This window comes from Myodes glareolus, chromosome 3 (assembly GCF_982192425.1).
Source record: "Myodes glareolus chromosome 3, mMyoGla1.1, whole genome shotgun sequence".
Lineage (NCBI taxonomy): Eukaryota > Metazoa > Chordata > Mammalia > Rodentia > Cricetidae > Myodes > Myodes glareolus.
This window is the reverse complement of record NC_142028.1, coordinates 36,247,858-36,275,770: the sequence shown is the minus strand read 5'-3', so window position 1 is coordinate 36,275,770 and position 27,913 is coordinate 36,247,858. Positions and strand designations below refer to the sequence as shown.

At 46.7% G+C, this 27,913-nt stretch overlaps 2 protein-coding genes across 4 annotated transcripts in view; both read right to left on the bottom strand.

The window, feature by feature from the left end:
- Tamm41 (TAM41 mitochondrial translocator assembly and maintenance homolog) overlaps positions 1–27,620 on the bottom strand; it is a 34,739-nt gene extending 7,119 nt beyond the window's left edge. For 2 of the 3 annotated variants that reach the window (XM_085686877.2, XM_087904412.1), the window contains exons 1-6: positions 27,383–27,614; positions 24,004–24,186; positions 20,475–20,567; positions 13,573–13,723; positions 4,770–4,915; positions 1,001–1,166 (exon numbers count right to left, since the gene is read on the bottom strand). In XM_085686877.2, the coding sequence (XP_085543003.1) occupies positions 1,001–1,166; positions 4,770–4,915; positions 13,573–13,723; positions 20,475–20,567; positions 24,004–24,186; positions 27,383–27,517 (874 nt within the window). In that variant the 5' untranslated portion in view covers positions 27,518–27,614. Of the gene's footprint in view, positions 1–1,000; positions 1,167–4,769; positions 4,916–13,572; positions 13,724–20,474; positions 20,568–24,003; positions 24,187–27,382 lie in introns of all 3 variants that reach the window. The other variant, XM_085686878.2, reaches the window with a different exon arrangement.
- On the bottom strand, positions 21,343–21,807 carry LOC148122643 (10 kDa heat shock protein, mitochondrial). Its single transcript, XM_087904413.1, has one exon. The coding sequence runs from the start codon at positions 21,756–21,758 to the stop codon at positions 21,450–21,452; it is 309 nt and encodes a 102-aa protein (XP_087760539.1). The 5' UTR covers positions 21,759–21,807; the 3' UTR covers positions 21,343–21,449.
- Positions 27,621–27,913: the final 293 nt, after the last annotated feature.

The following is a 27,913-nucleotide window of genomic DNA, read 5'->3' as shown; positions in this document are numbered from 1 at the left end:
GATCCTCAGAGGTCATCTTAAGAATTTAAAACTGCTTATGTCTTCTAGTTCTGAGTTCCAAGTTGCAGAAGAGTTAAAGAAATGTTTCTTTTTTATTCAGGAGAGAAGTGTCCAGTGTAAAAGTAAATAAAGAGAATGTGCTAAGACACAGGGTCCAAGACTTCCATCGCCTCAGGACAGCAGCGACCCAGCCACAGGGGAGCGAGCACATGGGCACACTCAAGAAACCTGGTGCAGGATCCTGAGGGGTAGAGAGGAGCCATTCTCAAGTTGGCTGTGAGCCGCCCTCCAAATTCCTTCTGTAAACCGCATTTCCAATTAATAAATATTTACTGAGGGAAAGCAGAAAAATGGACTTGTTTGAGAGACGGGTCATTTTCAGTTTCATAATTACTTCTACTGTCCTTTGCTACCTTAGAGAGAAGTAGATCTCTCGAGAAAAGGGTGAGAGCTTTCTGTTGTTTTTAGAGACAGAGCCTCACCTTGCTACAGCCTAGGTTGGCCCTGAACTCACTGTGTAGTCTAAGCTGGTTATGAACTACTGGCAAATTTCCTGCCCAAGTCTCCTGAGTGCTGAAATCACAGGTCTGCCCTACCACACAGATCTGAATACTCTGATGAACATTAGGGAGGGGTAAATGCAGAGAAACAGGGCCTGAGAGCCGTCAGGGGGGTTGACAGAACCTGGTACCGGTCAGAGAGAAGCTGCAGATGCCATCAGTGTCTTTCCTTCTCACACCACAGGGACAGACACATCTTTCAAACAACATCTAGAAGTTACATTCCTGAAACCTAAAGAACTGCACTTCAATCACTGAAGTGCTTTAGAGCCCAGAATCCTGAAATTTTTCCCACTGCTTGCTTCAAGCAAGTGAACACTGAGATTTGGAAAACCCCAAATTGTTCATGTTTTTCCTCTCTCCAGACGCAATCTCTCTCGATCTCCTTAGGCAAGGAGGAAGGAACAATGCATCAGATAACACCGTTCTCGTGGACACACCTAGCCGCACCACATCTGCACAGTCGGGGTCTTGAGCCACTTGCAGTAAGGTCTCCTCTACATCCCTGTTTCTCCCAGGAGGGTCCATGATGTGATTGATGTGCTGCTGTAAGGTTCTGGGCAATGTCATTAGCTGGGTGAACTGTCCTTCTGGGCTTTTATCTATCTGGGAAAAAGAGAGAGAGAGATGACGTCTTTGCAAATGCTCTGAAGTCTAGACACAGTCAGACACATGGCTTCTATTTTAAAATCCCACAAACAAGAGTCTCATGCTATACAGGACTCCCCTGCACACATTTGTAATTAACTAAGGTTTTCCTTCCTCTAACATAAGTACCACACCTCCCCAGTGGTATAAGAAACTGAGTATTTACATGGTCAGGATTACAGGTCCCTTTAAAAAGGACAGCCCTGGTTTTAGAATATCCCACTTCTTTGTGAGAAAAGAAGCCTCTTAAACATTTTTTAAAAAATTATTTTATTTTATGCATTGGTGTTTTGATTGCACATATGTCTGTGCACCACGTGTGTGCCTAGTTCCTGAAGAGCTCAGAATCAGAGTTACAGACAGATTTGAGCCACCACGGAGGTGCTGGGAATTGAATCCAGGTCCTCTGCAAGAACAGCTCTTAACCACGAAGCCATCTCTCCAGCTCCAAGAGAAACCTCTTTGGAGGTTCAGTTTCTGAAGTTTACCATCTTCAACTTGTCTTGAACCAGCAGCTAAGGGAGGTGGGCTGCAGCTAACAAGTCCAGATCAAACGCAGGGCTCAGCTGCCCCTCCTCACTCTGAATGCTGTGAGGGGACGTGAGTGTGAGACAATGGGATCTGAATTCATGTCCCTGCTCTGGGCCTCGTCTCCCCAATGCTGTACTTCACAAATGACTGCAGGGACACACTGATGACAAAGGCCTGCCTCACTCTGAACCCTCCAGAACACAGAAGGTAAGTGGTTAACTTAGTTGTCATGACTTATTACAAATGACTGAGCCACCCAGCTGGTTCTGTTCTAATGTAGTCTAAATACATTAAGCTCTTCTAGGACAAAGACAGATATAAAACTATGTATTGCCTGGGGATCGGTGAATCAAAAGTTAGCCCCACTGCTGAGACCAGACCAGTTCCCTAATACAGTGTATTTTGTCTCATAGAATTAAAAATAAACAACATGAAAGCTACACATGAGCGCAGTCGCCTGCTCCATGCAGAAGCAGCAACACCTCCCTCAGCAGCACCTTCACAACCACTTAGATTTTAGCACGGAGGAAAAGAACAGTTTCAGGGGCAGCCTGGTGACCTAGCTCCACCCCCAGGATCCAGGTCAAGGTAGGAGAGAATCAACTCCACAAAGTCATGTGGGGCCACACTCACATCACGTAAGTTCAGGGCCATCCTGGTCTACATAGTGAGTTCCAGGCCAGCGAGGACCTAGTGAGACCCTGTCTCAAACAATAGCATCAAACAAAAAAGATGAAGGCATTCATCTGACTTGCTGTTTGGGTAGGTTGGTCAGAGGTAAAGACCTGGCGTATTCCCTGAGTTGGAAGAAACCTGAGGCCCCTCAGCTCCCAGCAGCCTCAGAGCCAGAGCCCTCGGGTGCAGAAGCACCTGATCTGAGACTGGCACTAGGAGTGCCATGAGCAAACTCCACGGAGGGATGTCAGAGCTGCCACTAGAGAAGACTGGGCAGAGGCTGTCACTCCTTCCCCCTGGCCAAAGCAGTAAGAAAAAGTAAAATCACATTTCTGGAAGGAGAGATGGGTGCTATCTGTACACACAGAAAATTTGGGTATGGTGGCTGTTTTGTGATCCTTGATTAATCTACAGTGCTCAGCTACTTGGTCAAACACCAGCCCAGATGTTGAGGACAAGGCATTTTTAAGATGCAATTAACATTTAGATCAGGTGAGTATAAATACAGTTGATCACTCTCCATCATAGTGGGGCAAGCTCCTCTGTCAGCTGAAGGCTACAGGAGAAATGTCCAAGGTCCCTTGAAGCAGGTAGTCTACCTCTAGACTCAAGACTACAGTGCCAACTCTTCCCTGGGTCTCCAGCCCACTAGTCTGCCCTACTGACTGGAAATCTGCTGCCCTCCAGATTCATGAACCAATAAGCTGGTCTCTTTCCTACCCCACCTCCATCACCCTAACAGTGCCATCTCTCTAGAAGGCCCAGGAAAGAAAAAGTCTGGCCTTTAGAAGAAGAACTAAATGAATCCTAGTGGGTTACAGCACATGATTGAAAACCCTAGCAAACAAAAATCCCGATGGCTCTCAGCACCAGGTGTGGTAATTATCTGAGGGGAGCTCAGGAGAGTCATGACTGTGTCTGACAGGGACCAATGAACTGTTCTCCATTCCTGCTGGGAAGGAGGATAAGAATCAGTTCACAGCTACTTTCAAAGAAACAAGTTATACCTTGGGGTTTGCCTCAGGGATGGACTCATGTTTATAACCCTCCTGATGAGACATTTGAAGAAAGCCAGAAACCAGGATATTCTGTATGTTACATCTGTCTACAACACTAAAGGCAGAATGTCCCTCCCTTCTTTTTCTTTAAAAAAAATTACATTTAGTTATTTATGGGTATGGGCAAACATGCCACTTTGGGTATGCAGGGGCCAGAGATAACCGGTGGAGTCAGGCTTGGAAGAGATCTTTACTCTCTGAGCCATCTCCAGCCCAGTCAATTAAACAGCATTAATGTCACCTGGTAAGCAACATGGTGACAGAATAGTCGCAAATGGTCTAATGAATCAATAGATAGTTCTAAAAGACCTGGCTCTATCTTAACTCCTGGGCATGACCGAGAGGGGCGCATATGCCGCAGGAACCTTTGGCTCAGCTATCTTATTGCTGCACTATTCCTAACAGCCAGGAAACAGAACCAGGTTTGCTGTTCACCAACAGATGAATGGATGCAGAGAGTATGGCGCAGGGCTGGGATGCAGACCCAGCATGCAGCAAGCCCCGGGTTTAAGCTCTAGCCCCATATAAACGGGGCACGGTGGCACATGCCTGAATTCTGACACTCAGGAGAATCGGGAACTTAGGGTCATCCTTGGTTACATAGAGAGTTGAAGTAAACAGCTTGGGCTACCACTGACTGTCCAAAATAATTAAAAAGAAAAGAAAACGTGGCACAGATATACAATTGAACTGTAAAGAAAAATGAAACCATGGTAACTGCAGGAAAACGGACAGGGCTGGACATAAGGGAAATAAGGTAGCCTCACTAGACAAGAGGAAGAGGAAGTAGGGAGGGTAACGGAAGCATTCCATCAAAAGCAGAATGGTGAGGGACCGGGTGACAAAAGAGAACAGGCCAGAGTGGGCCAGGGCACTCAGAGGGTTGCGGTGTGAAGAGAACAAAGTCTAAGGACGGACATGCATGAAAATATCAACTAAGCACGTTCCTTTTGTTAGCTTAAACAAATTAGTAACAGGAAAAAAAATAGTTCTTGCTACCAGTCTTGTGAGCTGGCCTGTAACTCTGGCTTCTTGGGGGGCTAAGGTAGAAGATTGCCAGGTTCAAGGCTTCCAAATAGTGGAGGGAGTTCAAAACCATCCTGAGCGACTCAGAAAGACCTCGTCTCAAGAAGTCTCAAGAAGGCCGGATGTAGTTCAGTGGTAGACTACTTGTTTAGGATGTGTGAGGCACAGGTTCAATCACTACCATCTCAGAAAACATTAATAAATAATGAACGAATAAACAAATCCTAGGTCTTCCTTTGGTAGTGTAGGCGTCAGGGCGCGCACAGCTCACCTCTAGTCGGCCTTGCTGCATTTTGTACACCACCTGGGGGTTCTCCTGTAATATGTTCCCATAGAGCTCTCGGAAATGGGCTACGTTGGGCTTCACGATGTTCAAGACTTTTGCTTTTTCCTCGCCAATCACCATGCGAAAGTCACCTAGTTAAAGCAACCAGAGAAGTCAATCTTCAAGAAGAATTCACATCTCGATCCACTAACAACTGTGGCTCACTGGACAGCATGGCAGGATCCCTCGGCAGAACACCTTCTTTTTAAAAATGGCCTTCACGGTACACAAGGAATTTGAGAGTTTGGGGGAAAAGAGCGTCTGAAGTCACAGAGTCCTGTACATCAGCTACCGTCCAGTGATCCTATCACATGAGGTCACTGGCCTGGCCATCAAAGCTTGTTTTTCCACTAAGGGAACCTTTGCGTTGGCAAACATGGAAACCCTGCCTGTGGCCAGTTGTTGACTTTAGGTTCCCAGCACCCAAGAGACAGTCATAACCAACTACCTGTAGCTCCAGATCTGGCGGATTCGACACCATCTCTGGCCTCTGTGAGCACTGCATGAATATAGAAGACACACATGCAGGCAAAACAACTCATTCACAGAAAACAAATCTTTAAAAATTTTCAGTGCAAAGAAATGAAGGATGCAATATTTATAACAGGATGAACCTTGGGCAAAAAAAAAATTACTCTGAAGGAAAAAGAGCAACTTCTACTTTGTTTACTTTTGACTTTTTGAGTCAAGGCCTCATATAAGCCCAGGCTGACCTAGAACTTGTTACGTAGCCCGAGTTGGCCTTCAACTCTTGGCCCTCCTGGTCTGCTGGGGTTCTAGGCACTTGCCACCAGACCCACTGATGCAACTTTTGAAGCAAACGAGAAGTGACTCCTTCGCCACAGAGGATGACCGGGCAGCCCTAGAGGGAAGAACAGTAAAATGGACCATCTGGGTGAATGCAAGAGGCTGGTGGGGTGGGGAGGGTATGTGCCTCAGGGCTAGAGCATGTTCCTGCAGGGGTAGAGCATGTTCCTGGTTGGCACAAGGCTCTGGGCTACATCCTGGTGCTGCCAGGACAGAACAGCAGGTGAAGTACCATGAGAGGGATGCGCTTAAGCCCACGCTGGGCAGACAGATGCCACATTTGCTAAAGAGGCCCCTCAGGAGTAGGATGGGAGAGAACTTGTTACTCAAAAGGTCACTTTCGGGGTTAATGAGAGCACTGTGACAATTGTATCAGAACCTATATTACCTATGCCAATTCCTTTTCTTGGGGGGAAGAAGGATTCTAAGAGGCTAAGGCCTGCCATAGTGGAATTTCCTTGAATAAACTGTTGGCTTGTTGGGAAAAAGTAAAATTGCAAAACTGTCTGCAACAGAGTGTGGTGTGACCCCTTACCAGGCTCATGTTGGGGTGCAGTCTCTACTGCGAGGAAAAAGGATTAAAACTATCTGACCATGGCCTTTGGAGTGACCAAGACTAGGCAGGGTCTTCAGGGTGGAGTCTCGAGGACTGTATAACCGTGGCCTCATAGTAGATACTATTGGTAGCGAAAGGACAGTGGGTAGACAAAGTCCTTAGTCTAAAGTAACAACTACTGGTTACTTTTGTCTTTTTAAACTAACTGCAGGACCAATGTCATTTCAGTACAATGAATATGTGGGTGCTACCAAGTATCAGAAGCCACACTGGGTCCTGAAGAGACACAGACCCTACTCCATGCAGCAAACATCATGCACAGGTTTCAGTGCAGGTTGGTATGTGGCTGTGTTAAAGATTGCAGCTCAAACTGGATCTGCCATGGCAAAAATAAAACGCCCACTTTTCAAAGTTTCTGAGCTCACATGCCAGACAATTCATTCACTTAAGGTACACGAAGCAAATGTTTTTAATATGTATAAGCATAATGAAACCATCACAACAAACACCCCACAAGGAAAATCATGCCATTAATAACCACCCACCATCTCCTCTCACCCCTACGAAAGCCTCATGCAGAGGCTGACTGTCTCCACAGCTTTCCCTTACTGGCTACCCAGTTCAGACCAGCCTGGAACTCATGATTCCCCTGCCTTGGCCTGTCAATTTCTGGGGTCCCATTTGTGCCTTTCCATTCCTGGCTCTTCCTTCCTTTAGGAACAAACCCAGGATTTATGAACGCTGGGCACTGCTATCCTACTGAGCTGCATTCTCAGTCCCTCTGGCTCACATGGAACCACTGTCTGTGGTCTTACACAACTTCAGCAAAATGTTTCATGATACATGTTGTCTGTAGCACGGGTCAGTCCTTAATGCCTGTTTATGGCACTAACTCTATTGTGAAGATGTACAAATTTTATCTACCCATTTTAGTTGATGGATGTTGGGTTGTCTCAACTTTTAGGCTATTCATTATGAAGGATGTTGTGACAGTCAGAGAAATTTTCAGCTAAGTGTCTTTTCATTTATCTTGAGTTACACACTTGAGAGTAGACTCGGGGTCCTGTTAACACACTCAGTATTCTGGAGAAGTGTATTCTGTACCATTTTACACTCCCATCAGCAACCAGGAAGGTGCCAGTCTCCACTCATTAGCACTCATTCTTGCCTCCTTTTTCTTCCTGTCTTTTTCCCCCCCTCTTCTCTTTTTTGAGATAGGGTTTCTCTGTGTAATAGCCTTGGCTGTCCTGAAACTCACTCTGTAGACCAGGCTGACCTTGAACTCAGAGATCTGCCTGTCTCTGCCTCCTCAGTGCTGGGATTAAAGGTGTGCTACCACCATCTGATTTTAAAATGTGTAGCCCAGGTTGGCCTTGAACTTGTGATCCTCTTATTTCCTGCCTCCTCCAGCAAATCCTACTAGCATGTGGCACCACAACCCATAACTGGCAGCCTCCTTTCAAATGCACTGTCTTAAGGTTGAAGGCGGTGCCTGGCTCTGCTGATCCCTCATGGTAATGGCTGACCACCTGTGGGCTGCTGGAACTTCACCCTTCTTCCCCAAGGACATGCCCATTCTGAGACTTGGCCTGCTTTTAATTTGGATTATTTCTGCTGGAATTCTAAAGACACCGGTCTGTTCTCAAAAACATGATTTATGAAACAACGTCCAATTTCATTTGTCTTTTCACCTCTTGGGATGATACTATTATTTACAGTGCACTAAATTTTTTTAATATGATTCTTTTTTTTGTGACAAACTCTCATCACATATCTTGGTTGGTCTGGAACTCACTCTGTAGACCAGGCTGATCTCAAACTCTGAGGGACCCCACCTGCTTCTGCCTCCTGAGTGCTGGGATTAAGAGTACAATATTTTTATTTGTTTTTCTTCTTTGCTATTTCAGCTTTTGGTGTAATCTCAGAAACCATTTCCTAATCCCAAATTTAAGAGTTTTACAGTTTTACCTTGTACATTAATTCTTACTTAGGTCAAGGATTCAGTTTGAATTAATTTTGTATACGGTGCAACTTAGGGACCCAATTTCATTCTTCTACAAGTGGACACAAGTTTATTTTAACAGAAATAACTAAAGCAGTGTTTCAGGAGGTGGCCCAAATGCCACTCTGCAAGGTTTTCCCTCAGTTGCAGAAAAGACACTACCCTGGCTGACATGAGAAAATGAGCAGGGAACGCTGAGGGGCTGCCGACAGGCATGCTTCCCCTTCACACTTCAGACAAATGCAACACAGCTGAGCACAGCAGGAATAAGGGCCCAGGCTCCCCTACGGTTCAGGCTAACTCGCCACAAAATGGCTTCTGTCCATCCTCAGACACTGACTGAGCACCTAGTGTGCGCGAGTGAGGCATGGCTGGCAAACACACAAGGGTCCAGCATCTGCAGAGTGGGCACGAGACCTGAGTTCAGATCCCACAGCACACACGCATGCACGCGTGTACACACAGACACACACACATACACGACAAAAAGGCTTTTTTTTTAAAATCTCATTCTAGTTGTTGGAATGAAGACTAAAAATTAAGATCCACACCTGGGTCTGATCAGAGAGTGAAACAGAACAAAAGTAGGGGAAATGTTGGGGGTGTTGGCACAGGTCAGAGACCTGTACCCAGGCATGTGTGTGTGTGTGTGTGGTGCTGGGGGTGCTGGCACAGGTCAGAGGCCTGTACCCAGGCAGAGGCTGACCCAAGAAAACCCATGCCATCCCTTCCCTGAAGGACCAGATTCTGGGCCCATCCTTAGCTCAGCACTCTGTAGCTACGGACCTTGATACACAAATGCAGCCGGGACCCACAGTATGTAGTCCCAGGGCTGAAAGACTTGGTCCAGGACACAGTGATGGTGGGGGGTGGATCACCCAGGAGCCCATGAGCTACTGTGTGAAGATCTTCAGTTCAGGTTGGGGGTCCTGTAATTCCTACCCAGTCCACAGCATCCAAGACCCTGCCCAGACCCTGGCAGTGAAGCCTACACAAAGTGGCTCCTTTAGTGGCTCTCAGAAGAGCCCATCATTTGTGGGTCCCCTCAGCTCTGACACGGTGACATGGAAGGCAGCTGGTTCTCTCTTACCTAAGAACCCGGCAGTCTTGCTATCCCTTAGATCTACAGCGCTAGGAAAGTGGGGTCCATCAACCCCATTATCCAAGTGCTCGTCTCGTTCTGCCCAGTGTTTTATCAGCATGTATAGGAATTATGACTGACAGCTTAACTCCAGCCTGGAGACATACCCAAGGTAACTAGTACCCACTCTGCCCTTTCCTATCTAGTACTTTATACAAATGGACTTGCTGGGATTATCAATAAAAATGATAAAGAGAACTAAGCTGTCAATCACTGATTCATGGAGTAAACAACAGTGCTCCTGCCTGAGGAAGTCTACACAGCCCAGAAAAATAACTAGAAGCAACAGCTGTCATTATTTGAGCATTAGCTATTAAGTGAATAGTTAGTGTAGCTTTGTATTATTTCACTGGAATCATCTTTATAATAATATATATTTCTGTTTTACAAACAAGAAAATGGAGGGGGAAGACTTTGAAAGGATTAAACATCCACAGAAAGGCTATCACCTACTAGATAATGGGTATCTCTGTGGGCCTCAGTTCTTGAATCTGTAGAATGGGGGCAACAATACACTACCTAAATGAAAAGTTATTATTCGATTGGTTATCACACCTGGAATTACTGGGGGTTGTTCTATTGCACAACAATAAACGCCATTTCCTCCTGCCATAAGCCACAGGTTCCAGGCACACCAGCTATTTCCCCCTAAACAGCCCCTTGTCTGCTTCATGTATTGGTAGCTTTCTTTTATAAAGATTTATCTTAATTTTGTATGTGTACATACATGCATGAGTACAGGTGCCTTTACCATCAAGAAGGGGGTGTGGGGCCTCCGAAGCTGGAGTTATAGGCAGTTGTGTGTTGTGGGGACAAACTTGGGTTCCTCTACAGAAGCAGGGTGAGCTAAGCCATCTTTTGGACACAGTACAGCAGAATTCTCTGAAGAAGGATGCTTAAAAGAATCTTAACAGTAACTCAGAATTGAGAATAATAGAGGGTTATTTATTTAGGGGTAGACTCACAAGTCACAATACTCTACTGGAACGGAGAATAGCAACCAAATCCCGCAGCCAGAAAAGAGACTGGATGCACACTTTACATGGGCATAAATAGTTTAAGAGGCCACACCCAAGTGGGCGGGTAACTTAACGGCTACTGGTGGTAGGAATTCCTACAGCAATTCTCTCTCCAGTTTTTTAAGGTGGGGATACTGAACTGCCTGAATGTCACACTGGGATGTTTGCCTAAAACTTGCTGGGGGAAATGATCCTGCATACTGTAAAGTTTTGTCACAAATATTGGTTTAATAAAATGCTGATTGGCCAGTTGTCAGGCAGGAAATATAGGCAGGGAAACCAGACTAAAAGAATTCAGGGAAGAGGAAAAGCAGAGTTAGTCACCAGACAGATGCAGAGGAAGCCAGATGAAAATGCCTCACTGATAAAAGGTACCAAGTCACGTGACTAACATAGACAAGAATTATGGGTTAATTTAAGTTGTAAGAGCTAGTTAATAATAAGTCTGAGCGAACAGGTCAAACAGTTCATAATTGTTTTATTATTATTGAATTGGCTACGAGACTGGGCAGGACAGAAACTTCATTTATGAAACTAGTCATTTTAATATTTTAAGCCTATATAAGAAAGTTCAAGGTGATCCCACCATTCATGAGCACTCTTCTCAGAACAACTTAAGGCCAAGCGTCTCTCTCTACCTACTACTTCCTTACCTGCCATTTACATGAATGCTGCCAGCAAAGTGGTCATCAGTGTTACACAAGATGTACAAGCTTATTACTATTCCTGCCAATACTGGCAGAACTTGCTCTAGCCAGTAAGTACTGGCAGGAACCTGTGCAACCACAGACAGGTAGTCCCCTCCAACACCCCCCACCTGAAAAACATTAAATCTCATGGCTTTCAACTTGGAGCAATGTAAATGCTGGAACAATCTGAAATCTTGGGAGATTTCGGTATTTGTCAAGGGATAGAATCTGAACAACTCAAGGACACTGGGTTCTCAAAATGAGCTCTGAAGAACCCAGAGGAAGTGGAGCCCTTCACCACACTGCCTGAGGGGATCATGGTGAGGTTTTCATGGACAGCTGGATCCTTTACTTCCAGAAGAAAAACCAGCTGCAGGTTCAAGGCAGTTTGAATATTCACTTAAGAAAATAGTTGTTCAGGGATGATGGTACCCACCTGTAATCCCAGGAGGTAGAGGCAGATGGTGTAGAAGTTAAAGGTCATCCTAAGCAACAAAGCAAATTCAAGGGCAGTGGTGGCGCAGCCTTTAATCCCAGCACTCGGGAGGCAGAGGCAGGCGGATCTCTGTGAGTTCGAGGCCAGCCTGGTCTACAAGAGCTAGTTCCAGGACAGGCTCCAAAGCTACAGAGAAACCCTGTCTTGAAAAAAATACCAAAAAAACTCCCAAACAGTAACAACCCCTCCCCCCACCAATGATATATATTTTAAAAGGTCAGAACCTGGGGTTTAGTTCAGTGTTAGAGTATGTTGTTCAGCACACAGGAGGCCATAGGCTCTATTCCAGGGGCAAAAAAAAAAAAAAAAAAAAAAAAAAGTCCGTAGACAGATGAAAATTACTATATAATTTGATAAATTCAGTCAAGTTTCAACATTTATATAAAACTACTCCCAGAATCCACCCAGCATGATGGTGGCATTGATTTTATGGGAACAATGGAGTTGATTGCAACGTTGTGGGCCAAAGACAGGAGTCCTGCACCAGACACAGAGAACTTTGGCCCTTTTTCTTTCCAGCAGTTTGGAGGAGGAAACTGTGCTAACCAGAGGCTGTCTCCCACTCAGTGCTCCAGGCCCCTGCATGTGGTGTATCACCGACCAGACCACTCTGCCTCTGTACGCTCAGGGGGGTGGGGAGGGTGGGAGGTAGGGGGAGGTAGGGAGGTAAGGGATGTGGGGGTGGGATACTGCCAGGTAAAGTGAGAGGCAGCCAAGGCAGAACGGAGCCCATTTCCTTTCTCTCCAGCTGCAATTACAGTTGTGCTGTGATGGACGAGGTTTCGAGGTTTCGGAAGAAGACTGGAGACAGAGGCCTCCAGAGCCCCTCAAGGCATTACGTTTCCACGAAACCTTATCTGCGGGGCTTCAGGGAATGAGCGCACCACTGCTGTGCAGGCAGGGTTCCTTAACTTAAACAACAGGAAACAGGGTATTTATTTAAGAGAGTCATTTTCAAGTCTTTTTTTCTTTTTGTGGTTCTAGGGATTGAACCCAGGGCCTTGCTTGTGTGAATCAAGCACTCTGTCACTGGCTATATTCTCAGCCCTCGAACGAAAATAATAATATATAATTACATTTTTAATTTATGTTGTGTGTGTGTGTGCGCGCGCGCATGTGTGTGTGTGTTTGTGTGTGTGTGTAGAGATAAGGGAACAACTCACCAGAATTGGTTCTCTCTTCCCACCATGTAGGTCTTATATCATCAAGCTCCGTGGCAGACACCCTTACCCACTGAGTCATCTGCTGGCCACAAAGCCCTTTTTGAAAGCATCATTTCTGTCAATAAGAACTGTGTATGCATGCGGTGCTGGGATGGAGCCTGAGCCAAGCACACGCTGGGGGCTCTCTATTGTCCCTGTAAAGGAAAGCTTGCACGGAAGCTTACTGTGCTCAATAGCTAGGGTGAGGCTCAGGGGCTCTGCTCTCTCCGCTACCCTCTTGACTTCTTGAGGGAGGGGCAGGGAAGCTTTGCCAAGATTGACGGATACAACTGGTTGAAAGGAAAAGTAAGTGAGCATTTAGACAAATAACACAAATAAATCAATGGGGAGAAAGAAAAGCCCTTAGTTCACGCTCAGGAAGAAGTGGACTCGAGGACCTGCCACCCTGTCCCTGACACAATGAAGAGCAGTGTGAAGAGTGTGTGAAGTGGAGGTGAAGTCGGGGATGGCGTGAGAAGCAGCAGGTTCTGTGCCCAAGCTTCATGCACGCAAACCACGCACGAGGCAGAGAGCACGGCCGGCATGAAGACAATCTCCTACTCTTGGGAAACAAACTGGGATGTGCAGCCTAAAGGGGACATGGTAGTGGGACACAGTCATAAACAGCGGGTGGGGTGGGGCAGTACGAGGAACACCAGCAGACAGTGGGTCTCAAACTGGGACCCCTGGAGGGGCATCAGTCATCCACAAATTGTCTGGAAATACATGTGCTTGGGCCACACCCCAAATATATTAACAGCTGTCTGGGGATGGAGCTGGTACCGCAAACTCTCGGGAAATCTCCCTGGAGAAGGTCTGGGCACGCACTGTACAAACCTGAGTAGGAGAGCCCAGCAATCTCTATGAAAAGGTCTTCCTCGGAGAAGCTTTCCGGGAGCATGAGGCAGGCAGTGGTCACCGCGCTCTTCAGGTTCTTATCCAGGGCCGATCTAAGAACCACATTCTCGCTCATCGATACAATCTTCACCTGGAAAAGGCAGACCACTGAGAGGCAGCACTGCAGAGGCGGGTGTTGCTCAAACGCTGACTGCCCCACTGCCCCCTCTGCGGGCCACTGAAAGAACATAAGCCTAGAGACACGAAGCCATCATGACTCTAACAAGAAATCACCCAACTTCCTGTCAAATGACAAAGTCAGAGAAATTGTGACAAAGAAAAGATCATGATTTCAAGGAAAACAAAAGTTAATATTCTTATTAAAATTATTTTTTATGTTTATGAGTGTTTTGCCTGCATGTAAGTATGTGCAGCATGTGCATGCAGAGGCCAGAACAGGGCATCAGATGCCCTGGAACTGGAGTTACAGGTGGCTGTGAGGCCCCAAGTGGTTGCTGGGTATTGAACCCAGATCCTCTGCAAGAGCAGCCAGTGCTCTTAACCACAGAGCCATAAAAGAACAACCATGGGGTCAGAGTGACGGCTCAGTGGATTAGAGCACTTGCAGCTCTGCCAGAGGACCAAGATTCAGTTCCCAGCACCCACATCAGGCGGCTCAACTGCCTGGAACTCCAGCTCCAGGAGATCTGACTCCCTCTTCTGGCCTCCACAGACTGACATTCACATAAATAGAAACAGTAAGAGGAAATCTTGACACACCCTGGGTTTTGTAGCTGTCTGGAGTGAAGCTGAGGTGTTTATCACCTGTGTGAGCTTGGGCTGACTACTTACCTTCCCAGGACTCAAGCCAGACCCAAATCTATCTAGAGTTGTTACAAAGGCTGAGTATCATACAAGCCCACAGTACCCTGTATGACAATCGCCTGGCTCAGGCGAAGGGCCTTTTCCTTCTGATGCAGCAGGAGCTGCTCCCTGACTCCCAAGTGCCCAGTTTAAAGTCTGCACTATGGTTAGCGGGACTTCCCAGTGCCAGCTCTGCGGCTTCCCAGCTCCATGGCAACAGGCAAAATCCTCAGCAATAAAATGGTCTCATCAACCAATCCCACAAGTTTGCTGGAAAAAGGGAAGGAGACACTGCACACAGCCCCAGGCACATGGAGCTTCTTTGGATTTCTTATGCACAGAATGACTTTCTCTTAGTTTATCTTTTTAGGGGTTTGTTCTTTTGTTTTGTTTTGGCTTTTTTTTTTGGGGGCGGCGGCTGGCATTAACTACAGTTTATTGTCATGTTCTACTTAGACAGGGCAATGAGAACCCTGAAAATAAGCCAAACCATGCCCATTCCTTCCTTCTGTTTTCTTTTTTAAAGACAGGGTCTCACCATGTAACCTTGGTTGGCCTGTAACGTGCTATGTGGAGCAGACTGGCCTCAAATTTGGAGATTCTCCTGCCCCTGCCTTCTGAGTGTTGGATTAAAGGGGTATGTATACCACTGTGCTCGGTTCTGATTTTAGATATAGTTTTGTTGTGTAGCCCAGACTAATCTTGAACTTGTGGTAATACTCCACGCTCTGTTTTGGAAGTGGTGAGATTACCTGAGGTTGGAGTATTCCAAACACTCAAGCCTCGTATACGGCAGGTAAGGCAATTCCACTTGATCCAACATCACCCCTTCCACCCTCATGATGAGAACATGACGGGTCCGTAATTAAGCCTTTCAGTACCAGGTGAGTTTAGAATCGCTGCATTCATTGAGTAAATGTAAACAGTCTAGGACAGCTAAAGGCTGGCGATGAAGCAACAGTAGAAACAGAGTGAAGCCTATGCTAGACAACCAAATTCTAAGTGTTCGGAGTTTCCCTCATGGATTCAGTCAGGGAGGCACTTCTCATCTCGACAGACGGTTAAAACAAACGAACAAACAAACAAAAAAACCCTATTTTTCTCCAGTGCTAACGATGGATCAAACCCAGGGTCTTCCACACAAAAGGCACCTTACCCTTCAGCTAGGCTTCCCTGTCCCAATTTTAAGCTTCTAAAATAACTCCCATGCTCATCCCCTAATCTTCCTTTAAACATTTTCACTTAGAGAGTGTGTGTACGTGTGCCCCTCAGAGGACAACCCGAGGGAGTTGGTTCTCTCCTTCCATCTGCAGGTTCCAGGAGTCACATTCGTCCTTCACCCACTGAGCTACCTCTCTGGCCTCTTATAGCCTTGCATTCCACGTGAAATCATGGATCCAGAAAGGCAACCTCCTCACCTCACTGGTGGGGAAACTGTCCTGATTTGTCCCGAGGCCTTTTGACAACCACATTCCTATTCTCACCCTCATCTACCAGGTCCTTCACAGCGCCACAACCCCCTTTTGTGTACGTCTCTGTGGCTTTCACAGAAACCCAGTGAAACCAGAAGCTGTTTGGGGATGTGAATAGCTACAAGATGCAAAGAAACGCACAGCTTGGGCGCCTTTCCTGGTTAAGAAACACCGCTTGTTCTGTAAGAAGCCCTCCACTTGCCTGTCAGAGAGCAGCCTGCTTGCTATTTAAGGTTGAGAGAGGGAAAAGAAAAGCACCCTTACTCAAGGGGAAAATGTGTGGATCTGGTTCTCCAGCGAAAGGTGAACTAGGACCTCGTCTCAGCAGCTCTGCTATTTCTTATGCAGAGTGAAAAGCCAGTGAAAGCTTGGGGCCTTGCCAGAGAAGCCTGGGAAAAGAAAAAAGTCCTCAGACTTGTGAATAGCTGTTTGCACCTACTGGGAATGCTCCGACCTGGACTGCACAGACGGCATTAGCAATCTGAACTGCAGGGAGGATGGGCGGTGCTTGAAGGGTCTTGTAAAGGGGAGATTTGTGAGCACTTTCCAAGCCAGGAAAAAGACTCACACGAGGGGCTCCAGTACAACACAGCCATAGGCGGGGACAACTTGCAGCCTCCAAAAACCCAGACCCACAGAGTCCTGTGACTCTCGGCTCCCACCAGAACCTCCCCATCCAAACCTCAGGGGAGGTGGCTGCTCTAAGTGGTCACCGCTCGGGGCCATGAGACTGGCTGGAGCTTGGTCTACCTGCTGGGATTGGGGGCTCTTAGGACAACTGATAATGGGGGTCTTATTTTTTAATCCTTCAGCATGCACAGAGGAGAAACTTGGCTGCCTCTGAGTCACTAAATGAACGGTTCAATCTTTGCATTTCAAAAGTGAGCTGCCCAAGGGCAGCTCACAGTAGTACAGAGCCAGGTCTCCCAACTCCTCGGCCAGGCCTTGCCTATACCACTGAGACTGAGAATGTAAATCAATAAAACTACAATATGGAGAAAATCACCTTAGTGTGAACATACTGAAAACCACTCGATTTTATGCTTTATACAGATGGACCATATGCATATGAATTCTTTCTCAAGAAAGCTGTTAGTTTTAGCTATTTTTTAAATTTTAAAAATTTTTTTGAATATCTCACTGACTAGCCAGAATGCTAGGTAGACAAGGCTGGCCTGGAATCAGAGATCCACCTGTTTCTGCCTCCTGAGAGCTGAGATTAAAAGCTTGTATCACCATGCCTAGCTCCACTAAATACTAAAAAAAATCCATGATTTTTATGTTTTTGGTTGTGAGCCTAGGCTTTAACGGCTGAGCCATCTCTCCAGCCCTCCAATTCCATGATTTTTTTTACTGAAAAAATATCTGTTGTAGGACTTGGGATATAGCTCTCTGCTGGCCTTCTGGGTTCCCTGCCCTGCATGGGTAGACAGGCACACATGTATCTACATCAACACATACACAGACAGTTCACGAAATTAAAATAAGTAACTTTTAAACCATAAGGCAAGCTGACAGGAAAGTATGAAATACATTTTTTTATTTAATTTGTTTTTCTATTTTTGAGATAGGATCTTACGTGCTTCTGGCTGTCCTGGAATGTATAGATATCCACCTGCCCCACCTCCTGAGAGTAGGGTTAAAAGCATGCACAACCTTGCTCAATGTAAGTGTAACAGAAGCATAATTTACAGTCAACCCTTTCTAGAAAAGTCCTTCTTTTCAAATCCTTTATCTTCCTTTTGAACATTTAGCTTGCTGATGGGTGAGAAATCCCTTTTCAATTTGCAAGACACAGACACTATGGAAGCTTTAGAAGGTATAATTTGATGCAATGCCTTTTAAAACATAAAAGACGAGGAGCTCACACATTTCAGGATTCTTTCTTGAGACATTTGCTCATTTTCTTGTTCAAGATACCACCAACCTATCAGCTTTGCTCAAGCATCACAAGTATTTACTGCCACCTACAGGTCAAAAGTTTATCTGCTGCTCCTAATGGGGAGAGGCTGGGAGATTTACTCCTACAGAAGTGGGTGCCAAGGTGGGGGTGGGAGGGTGTTAATGGTGCTCACTTATCGTCTTCAATGATTTATTCAAAAGATTTAATTTTAATGTGTATGAGTAAGTTTTGTGTCCATTTATGGACATGAACCACGTGTGCAGTGCCCGAAGAGGCCAGAAGAGGGACTGGGTTTCTTTGTGTAGTCCTGGCTTCCTTGAACTTACTCTGTAGATCAGGCTGGCCTCGAACTCAGAGATCTGCCTGCCTCAGACTCCCAAGTGCTGGATTAAAGGCATGCACCACTGCCTTGCTAGCATTTTTGGTTTCTAAAGGCTAGTTTCAAAAACTTTCTTTAAAGGGCTGAAGAGTCAGTTCAGCAGTTGAGGGCACTGGCTGCTCTTCCAGAATGCCCAGGTTTGATTCCTAGCACCCAAATATATGGCAGCTCACAACTGTCTATAACTCCAGTTTGAGGGATCAGACGTCCTCTCCTGGACTCTAACAGGCATTGTATGCACACAGTACACAGACATACATGAAGGCAAAACACCCATTTATATAAAAGATAAATCTTGAAAAAAAAGCTTTAAAATATTCCAGGCAAAAGTATAGTACAGAGACATTTTGATTCAATCTCTTTTTACTTGAAAATTACAGACAGCCGAGAACAATGGGAAGGAAACAGCATTTTCTGAGTGTCTACTAAATCTAACACTGGAATACTCACCCACAGATGGATTATCCTGAGGTGAGGGAGACCCAGCCATCAGTGCGGGGCATGAAGTTAGATGAGAAGCAGACACCGGAAATTAGGTGTGTTGTATTCTAAAACGCTGTGTTCTTTTGAGTAAGCGACCCTTCCAGTTTCCAGGCAGGGCAGGATTGTCACCACCATTCTACAGATGGACTAACTGAGATTTAGAGACAAAACCCAATTGTGCAAGTTCATATAAACAGCTAACGGTGGCAGCAAAGAGGAGGACCTAAGGCTTCTCATTTTATAGTCACTACTTCCCCATCAAGCTACAGATTTTGCAAAACCAAACAAAAATAAAACACCCCCACCCCCAATAAAAGACCTCCAAAACAAAACCCCAACACCTTCCACAGGCCTGGGAATGTCACCCCAGTGGCAGAGCACCTCTGATCACACTCTGGGGACTGGGCATGCTGGCACACACCTGTAGCCCCAGGTACTCTGGGAACATGACTCAGGACCATGTCTCAAAGAAAAACAAATAAAAAACAGGAAGAAAACCTGGGACAGAAAATGTGCATTTACAAACTTTCAACTGGGGTAATTTGCTTATGTCGGGTTTTACTAGTTACAGGACCGTGACATGATTTGTTCACTGTGCTGGTCTGAAAGAAAATGTTGCTCCTGGATATTTACAAACGCTTCTCCAGGGACAAGGAAGATGCTCAGTTGGAGGGTGCTTTGACTAACGTCCATCAGGCCCTGGGTTCCAACCCCAAGACACCCACATGTTCTAAATGAAGTAGAGACAACAGCACACACAGGGATGGCACCACGTGCATATGTTTACCCGAGCACATACATGTGTAGTACGCATACACATGTGCAAATGGCTCACAGATGTGTCATACTGCTTCAAACACACAATCCTGGCCATGTTAGTGAGCTGCACTACGACATTTAAAGTTCGGGTTATGAGACGGGAGACAGCTGAGAGTTCACTTCACATCCATCACAAAGTGTTTGTGCTTTCTCCCCCTCTCCCCAAATGAAAAAAATAAATAAAATAAAAAGAAAGGCACCACCCTCAGCACCTCACTGTGTTCACCAACATGACTCTTTGGACCTTGCTGTTTAGGATTTTGTTTTATTTTTGTTTTTGAAGATACATTTATTTTATGTGCATGAGTGTTTTGGCTGCATACACATGTATGTGCCTGTGTTTGGGGTCAGAGTTACAGATGGCCATGAGTCACATCGTGCATGCTGGGAACTGAATTTGAATCCTGTAGAAGAGCAGCCAGGGCTCTGAGCCATTGAGTCATCTCTCCAGCTTCCTGTTTAAGGCAGTTCTACTATCTGAGCATCACCGATTAATACACAGTCTTTTCTGAGTAACTCAATCTCCAGTACCCCTCACCTTCCTGGAGCTGGGGAGCCCCCTCGCCCCATAGCTGCTTCTCTGTTAATTAGCCTTGTCCTGCAGCTAAGCAGATGCTCACCCGGCGTCTCAGGGCTGGGACTGTGGCTCAGTGGTGGCAGTCCTTGCCCCTTTGTTCCATCCATGAATTCCAAGGGTTTTAGGACCTCTCTGCCAGGACCCAGGAAAAAGTACACTGTATGTCTTACACATATATTACAAGCACACAGATGCAGATGGACATGTTATGCATAAAAAGTTCCTCTTATAGCACAACATCACAGAGAAATCTCTGTACACTGTGGGGTGGTGGCCGACATAGAGGGAAGAAGACTACTGACATTTCCTCGAATGTCCTATCTTTGAGCTCACGAGGACCAAATCGAGGCCGTTTGGAGCCGAGTGGCCGTGCTAGCTGTGGTGGCACGAAGGGCACAGACTCACCGGCTTTTGGAGGCGCCCAGCGATATACAGGTTATTCCAGTTCAGGAGGTCATCGATTAGGGTGCCCGTGGAAATAACCCCGTATTTGATAAGCTGCAAGAGAAGACACGAGCATGACAAAGGGCAAAGCACCAGGCTGCGCTTCCACAGGCAGAGCGAGACGCTGATCTAACTTAAATACCTATCCTCCGAAACCCCGCAGCCTGCCGGGTGGTGGTGGTGGCGCACACCTTTAATCCCTGCACTTGGGACACAGAGGCAAACCACTCTGTAAGTTCAAGGCCAACCTGGTCTACAGAACGAGTTCTAGGAGAGGCAGGACTACACAGAAAAACCCTGTTCCAAAAACAAATAAACAACCCCAAAACAAAGAAAACAAAATAGAAAAAATACTAAAGAGGAAAACCTATTATCTCTATCAAAACCGCCCAGAGATTTAGAGTCAAGACTGACTTGGCTCCCAAGGTACAGGGAGTGAGGTGGCCAGTATTTTGATGCATATGATTGCTAAAGGCAGAACGGCTCTCAGACAGCATCTAATATCAGTCCTCAATGCTAGATCCTTCCAATTTCAGAAACGATGATTTAGGCAACGTTCTTCATTTGAGAAATAAGAAACTGAGTGTCAGGGGCCAGTGAAAGGGCTCAGTTGGTAAAGCTGCTTGCGGCCAATCCTGATGACTTGAGTTTGACCCTAGAACCCATAAGATGGAAAGAGAGAACTGAATCCCACCAGTTGTGTCCTGACTGAGACAGACAGACAGACAGACACACACACACACACAATATAAGTCTTTTTTTTGTTGTTTATATAATTTTATTTGGAAAGGGCCACAACAGCACAGCGACACTAAACTGCAGACGACGATGATGTCATCGGTGCAGGGCACCATCAGTTTATTATAAAAGGAGGCACGGAAATTATTTACATGATGCGGAGCTCAGAACGTCGGCGGAATGGGCGGCTTCTCGTGATCAGTCCATGTACTTCCCAAGAATGTCATCATCTCTAAACAAGAAATAATCCTTGTCGTCTAGAACCACTTTGGTGCCTCCGTACTCTGGGAGAAGAACTTTGTCTCCAACCTTCACGCTGACTGGTTGAATCTCTCCACCCTTTCCTTTCGCGCCTGATCCCACAGCCACTATCGTTGCTTGCAGTACTTTCCCTTGCGACTTTTCTGGAAGCATGATGCCACCTTTGGTCACCGTTTCGGCGGCACTCCTTTCAACCAAGACTCTGTCAAAGAGCGGGAGAAACTTTCGGAAAGCCTGTCCAGCCATGACTCGCGCCGCCGCCTCCACCGCTCGGACTCTGCCCACAATATAAGTCTTAAAAGGAAATTTGAGGTCCAGCAACAGTAAAGGACACGCCACAGTGGCACCGCACCAGCAGACTGAGAGTTTGGTTCTGCAGTTGGGCACAGCAATGCTTGCTTCCTAGGTCCTGCAGTTGGGCACAGCAATGCTTGCTTCCTAGGTCCTGCAGTTGGGCACAGTAAAGCATGATGCCTCCTAGGTCCCACAGCTAGGCACAGTAATGCATGCTTCCGAGGTCCTGCAGCTGAGCCCAGTAAAGCCCGTCCACAGGCCTGCTATCCCAGAACTCAGAGGAGAGCTGCATTGCTTGAGCCCAGGTGTAGTTTGGGGCCAGCCTGGATAGCAGAGAGTCTCAAATAACAGAAAACCCTAAGGGCTCAACACTTGGAATTGCTGCCTGGTCTTCCCACATTCTTTGCATTACAAAATACTAGAAATTCTTCCATTGAAAGTGCTTACTGGCCTTTTCCCTGCGGTGGTGTTCAGTGCTGTTGCTGACTCTTCCAAATGGTGACAATTACAAATGAACACCCAAAGATGAAAATCCTCTTATCAGTGCTAAGCACGTGGAATTACAGAGGAGGCCATTTCCACAATAATTTGTATAAACCTCTGATGTGGATTTCCAAGCTTACTTCCTCTTACGCTGTATCAATAAGTATTTAAGTCGCCTTTTCAGGCTGCAAATATTTAAAAAGTAGCTAACAAGTTACAACTAAAGATACAGAACTATGGTACACAGCAGCACAAACATTCGTTTACTGGAGTTTCTGCCGTTGTTTGGAAATTACTAGTCAGACAGGCTTGGTAGAGTGCTAACTACGAAGGAAGAATCAAACCATGGGCTGTGCTGTTTCAGACAGGTGACAGCTAAGCAGCCCCAGGGCCACTGCAGGCCTGGGAGTTCAGGAACTCGTCACTAAGTAGCAGCAGGACCGTAGAACCTCTCCGAACTGAGGTTTCCTTGACTGCATAGAGCAGGCAGACCAGAAAACCCACGCATTATCTGGGCATGGTAGTACATGCTTTTATTCCCAGAACTCGGGAGGAAGAGGCAGGCAGATCTCTGAGTTCAAGTCCAGTCTGGTCTACAGTAAGAGTTCCAGGACAGGCAGAGCTACACAGAGAAACCCTGTCTCAAAGGAAAAAGAAAGAAAGGAAGAAAGAAAGAAAGAAAGAAAGAAAGAAAGAAAGAAAGAAAGAAAACAAACAACGACAATAACAAAATAATAAAATAAAAAAAAAAGGGATGGCCTCAAGATTATGAAGACATCACTGTGCAGCCAATCACTTCTCTGCCAAGTTCAGACAGGTCTTCAAACCCTTCTCACGTCGTTACGCTAACCTAACCTCCCTTTGAAGCCTGGTTCTTTGATCAATTATAGGATCATTACCTGGGGGCTTGTCAAATATGCAGAATCTCAGGTTTCATCCCAGACCAACTGAATCTGGACCTGCATTTTAACACGATCCCCAGGAGACTCACACACCTGGAAAGGTTAGACTGCCCTAAGCAATTGGTGTTAGCATCAGCACCGGCAAGCCCACAGACTATCCTTGACCCGACTCCCTCTCTCTCTCCCATCTCCCCAGCAGCCCTCTGGGAAACTAGGATGCTTCATTGAGTTTGACCCTTCTCCATGCTGGGGAACAGACCCAGGACCCAGGAAGGTGCTGTCACTGAGCTGTATTGCCAGTGCCTGAAGGGTTACATGTATGTAGGGTTCCTGACATAAGACAATCTGGGAGATCTAAACATCTTACCTAGCCTCTAACATGCAACTCTCAAATCCTACCCACCTGGTGACACCAAGAACTTCCCTTCAGTCACCTGACGCCACATGCTCCCAGCATCGGAGAGCTTCTTCACTTCCCGGCAGTCCCCGCTCCTCCTAGATGACATCACTCTATCCTGCTCCACAGTGGCCCCCGCTGCTTCTCCATACCTCCCAGACAGCACCACCCAGGACCCACTACTCAGTGCGACCAACAGATTAAAACTTGAGAACTACTTGGCCAAGGTTCAAAAGATAAGCTAAGTCCAGTCGCTGGCAGCCGTTTCTTACACCCCAGCCACAGCCTGACAGACCAAGACTAGAAAGCTGGACGAGGTGTGACTGCTTCCTCAGAGTGTGGACACACGATTTCACCAGGATTCTCCTGCCAAGTTACAACTGCCCAGTTAGGGCCACGGCCTCAAGGCACCTACCTTCCCGTCACACATGATCAGTGGGTTGAAATAGACGCCGGCACCATAGTTATTCTGGACAGAAGAGATGATCCTGGGCCCCAAGAGTTTGAGGAAGGAGTAGTGGCTCCAGTTCTTCTGCAGGTTCTTGGCGTGCCAGGCGACAGGGTCATCCACTGTGAACACCAAGTCTAGCATGGGATTCTGGAAGGCGAGGGACAAGAAAGGCTTCAGCACTAACACGTAAAGAAAACACTAGAGAAATAATAAAAAATCCTAAAGCGCTACAAAAGTACACGTCATGGTCAGAAGACCCAGGGCTGTCATCAGAAACCTGAGCAGGTCCCACAGAGCAATGCTAACTTGGCTTTCAGCCATGCAAGTGATGAGATCACACACTCACTCACTGTGGGTTTCGGTGCGGCACTTGCCTGATTGGTTGATATACGATGAATCATTTTATTTCCAAAATATTTCACAAGGCAGGTATGCTATTCCAACTGTACAGGAAAGGAGATGAGGTGCCAGGGTGTAGAACCCAAGTGTGGCAGAACCAAGGAGAGATGGCTCAGTGGTTAAGAGCACGGCTGCTCTTGCAGAGAACCTGAGTTTTATTCCCAGCAACCACATGGTGGCTCACAACTGTCTGTGACTCTAGTTCCAGAGGACTGATGCCTTCTTCTGACTTCTGTGGGCACAAGGCATGCATGTGGTCCACATACATTCACATGGGTAAAATACTCATACACATAAATAAACCTTAAAAAAATTTTTTTAAAGCTCTGATAGGTTTCAGGGCAGAGATCTCAAGAGCCTGGCACTAAAGATAGACAAATTATGTCAAAATTGACTCTACATAGGAACATCTAATATAGCAACTGAAACAAGGGAACAGGGAGGAAGGATTTTTCTTGGACATGACATATGAGTTCTGAAGAATGTAAGAGGTGCACAGGCTGGAGAAGTAACCCAGGAAGCATGGAAAACCGCAATCAGGTTAGAGGAAACCGCTCCCCAAGGCTGCTTGGCCAGGCGTGCTCCAGGACTTGCAGTTTGAAGCTAGGGTAGAAAACATACTTGTGTGATACTGAATGAGACCAGGTTTTTCCCACACCAAAGAATCTTCCAGAGGGAGGAGAGGTTACAAGGAGGAAAATCTGAGAGAACAACTGGAAGATTCCACCCAAGAAACAAAATGGTGTTATTAAGTAAGACACTAATAGAGTGGGAGAATATCAGCCTTCTTAGCACGAACGTAGAGAATGGAAATTAAGCAAAAAGCAGCGCACTCTCTAGGAGAGAATCCTAGGACAGCTCAAAGAAAATCCTCACGGAGTGATACAGGACGGCTATCAGGAGAATGAGGGATGCTATGGGTTTCCCATGGTAACCTTAAACCATTGGTGATATTATTTAAGATTTGGAGGTCATGGATAGGGCACTATTGTGTGTGTGTGTGTGTGTATAGATGCATGAGTCCGTGTGTTTGCAGGCCAGAGGATACTGGGTTTGGATAGGGCATTAGTGAGTGTGAGTGTGTGTATTTGTGTATGCAGATGCATGAGTTCGTGTGTTTGCAGGCCAGAGGATACTGGGTTTGGATAGGGCACTAGTGAGTGTGTGTGTTTGTATACAGATGCACGAGTTCGTGTGTTTGCAGGCCAGAGGATACTGGGTTTGGATAGGACACTAGTGAGTGTGTGTGTTTGTGTGTGTGTGTATACAGATGCATGAGTTCATGTGTTTGCAGGCTAGAGGATACTGGGTTTGGATAGGGCACTAGTGAGTGTGTGTGGGTGCATATACACAGATGTACAAGTTCACATGTTTGCAGGACAGAGGATACTGAGTTTGGATAGGGCACTAGTGAGTGTGTGTGTGTATGTACAGATGCATGAGTCTGTGTGCTTGCAGGCAGGAGGATGCTGGGTTTGGATAGGGCACTAGTGTGTGTGTGTGTGTGTGTGTGTGTGTGTGTGTGTACAGATGCATGAGTCTGTGCGTTTGTAGGCAGGAGGATGCTGGGTTTGGATAGGGCACTAGTGTGTGTGTGTGTGTGTGTGTGTGTGTGTGTACAGATGCATGAGTCTGTGTGCTTGCAGGCAGGAGGATGCTGGGTTTGGATAGGGCACTAGTGTGTGTGTGTCTGCACAGATGCACGAGTCCGTGTGCTTGCAGGCAGGAGGATGCCGAGTTTTGCTCTCAGGTGCCATCCACTTTTTCTGAGACCATTTCTCACTGGCCTGGAGCTCACCAGTCTAGGCTGGGAGCCAGTGAGCCCCAGTGATCTGTGTCTGCCTCCCTAAGACTAGGATTACAAGTGTGCACCATAAAACCTGGCTGATGGAGAATTGTAAAAAAGTGATTATGATAATACATATGCAGCCAAGTTAGAGACAATAGGTGGGAGACAGGAGAAGTGCAAGCAATACCAGGAGACAGATCTGGCCAGGTGCTAGACCCAGGGTGCCCAACTGTAATCTGTGCACTGATTTCTGTGGGCCACATTAAGACTTATGCTGCTCTTCTCCGTCAACTCTGAAAAGCAACAAGGCTCAGTCCTAACTACAGTCCTGTTAGTGTGTTGAGCTGAAGAAACGTACTGTCACCTGCCCCGGTCCTACACCCAGTCCATCATTTTTCTTGAAGCCCAGGAATCATTTCCTATTTTCTTATCTTTAGTTGTGGCTTTCAAACTTGGCCGTGAGATGTTTTACACACTGATTAAGTCCAAGCCTCATTCTAGGCCAATGAAATCAACCTGTAGGCAAAACCATTTTGTTATTTCTAAAAAAGCGCTGGGAAACTCCAATGACAAAGGCTGAAGACACTTATGTTGAATCGGCTTCTTTTCTCCACCACCTCTTCCTAACAGCTCCCGGTTTGGACAGAAGTAGACAGACTACTTATCCTTCACTGATCCTATCAGTTCAGGCCAGTGGGACGGCTCAGCAGATAGTGGCCCTTGCTGCCAAACCGTAGAAACTGAGCTCAATCTCCCCAGGACCCACGTGGTGAAAGGAGAGAGCCAACTTCCTCAAGTTGTCCTCTGACCTTCAAGAGTACGCTGGTTGTGCTTGTGCGCTTGTCACATAACCACCAAGTAAGTAAACATAAACGCTAACAAATATATTTACTGGGCGTGGCAGCACGAGCCTTTAATGCCAGCACTGTGAGTTCGAGGCCAGCCTGGAATACGTGGTGAGTTCCAGCCAACTCCGACCTGGAAAAACCCTCTAATCCAGCTCACGCCGAGGTCTCTTTGGTAGGATGAACATTTTACTAGTTGGTGCTTGGCGTGTCTGGGGCTCCGCGGGGACGGGAGGCACACGGGAACCGGCGAGGGTGAGCAGATGCCTGGCCTGAGGCTGGTCGCAAAGGCGCAGGTCTGGGGACTCACCTCCTGGTGTGCATTGGGTCCCGCCTGGCGGTACACCGCGGAGCCGTAGGCGAAGGCCAGGCTCAGGTCCTCGGGGAAGTGAGCCAGGATCCTGCGCAGGCCCACGCCCGAGCTCTGCAGCGCCTGCACCGCCATGGGCGGGCGGGCAGGCCGGCTGGCTGGCTGGCACGCCGGAGGGTAGAGCTTGCAGCGCCTACCCAGTGCTCTCAACTCCGGGTCGTGAGGACCGCGCTTCCGCCTGAGCCACGCCCCTCCACGCACGCACGTTTCAGAGCCGGCGACTGGCGGCCTGCGGAGAGACCGGGGCTCCGTCGCTCCCCCTGGCGGTCGGAGGAGCACACTGCAGGCCCAGCCTGGGACTGCAAGCTTAACCTGCTAAGAGCCTTGCAAATCCTTTGTAAATCGCCAGGAACGATTTATCTATCTATCTATCTATCTATCTATCTATCTATCTATCTATCTATCTATCTATCTATCTATCTATCTATCTATCTATCTATCTATCTATCTATCTATCTATCTATCTATCTA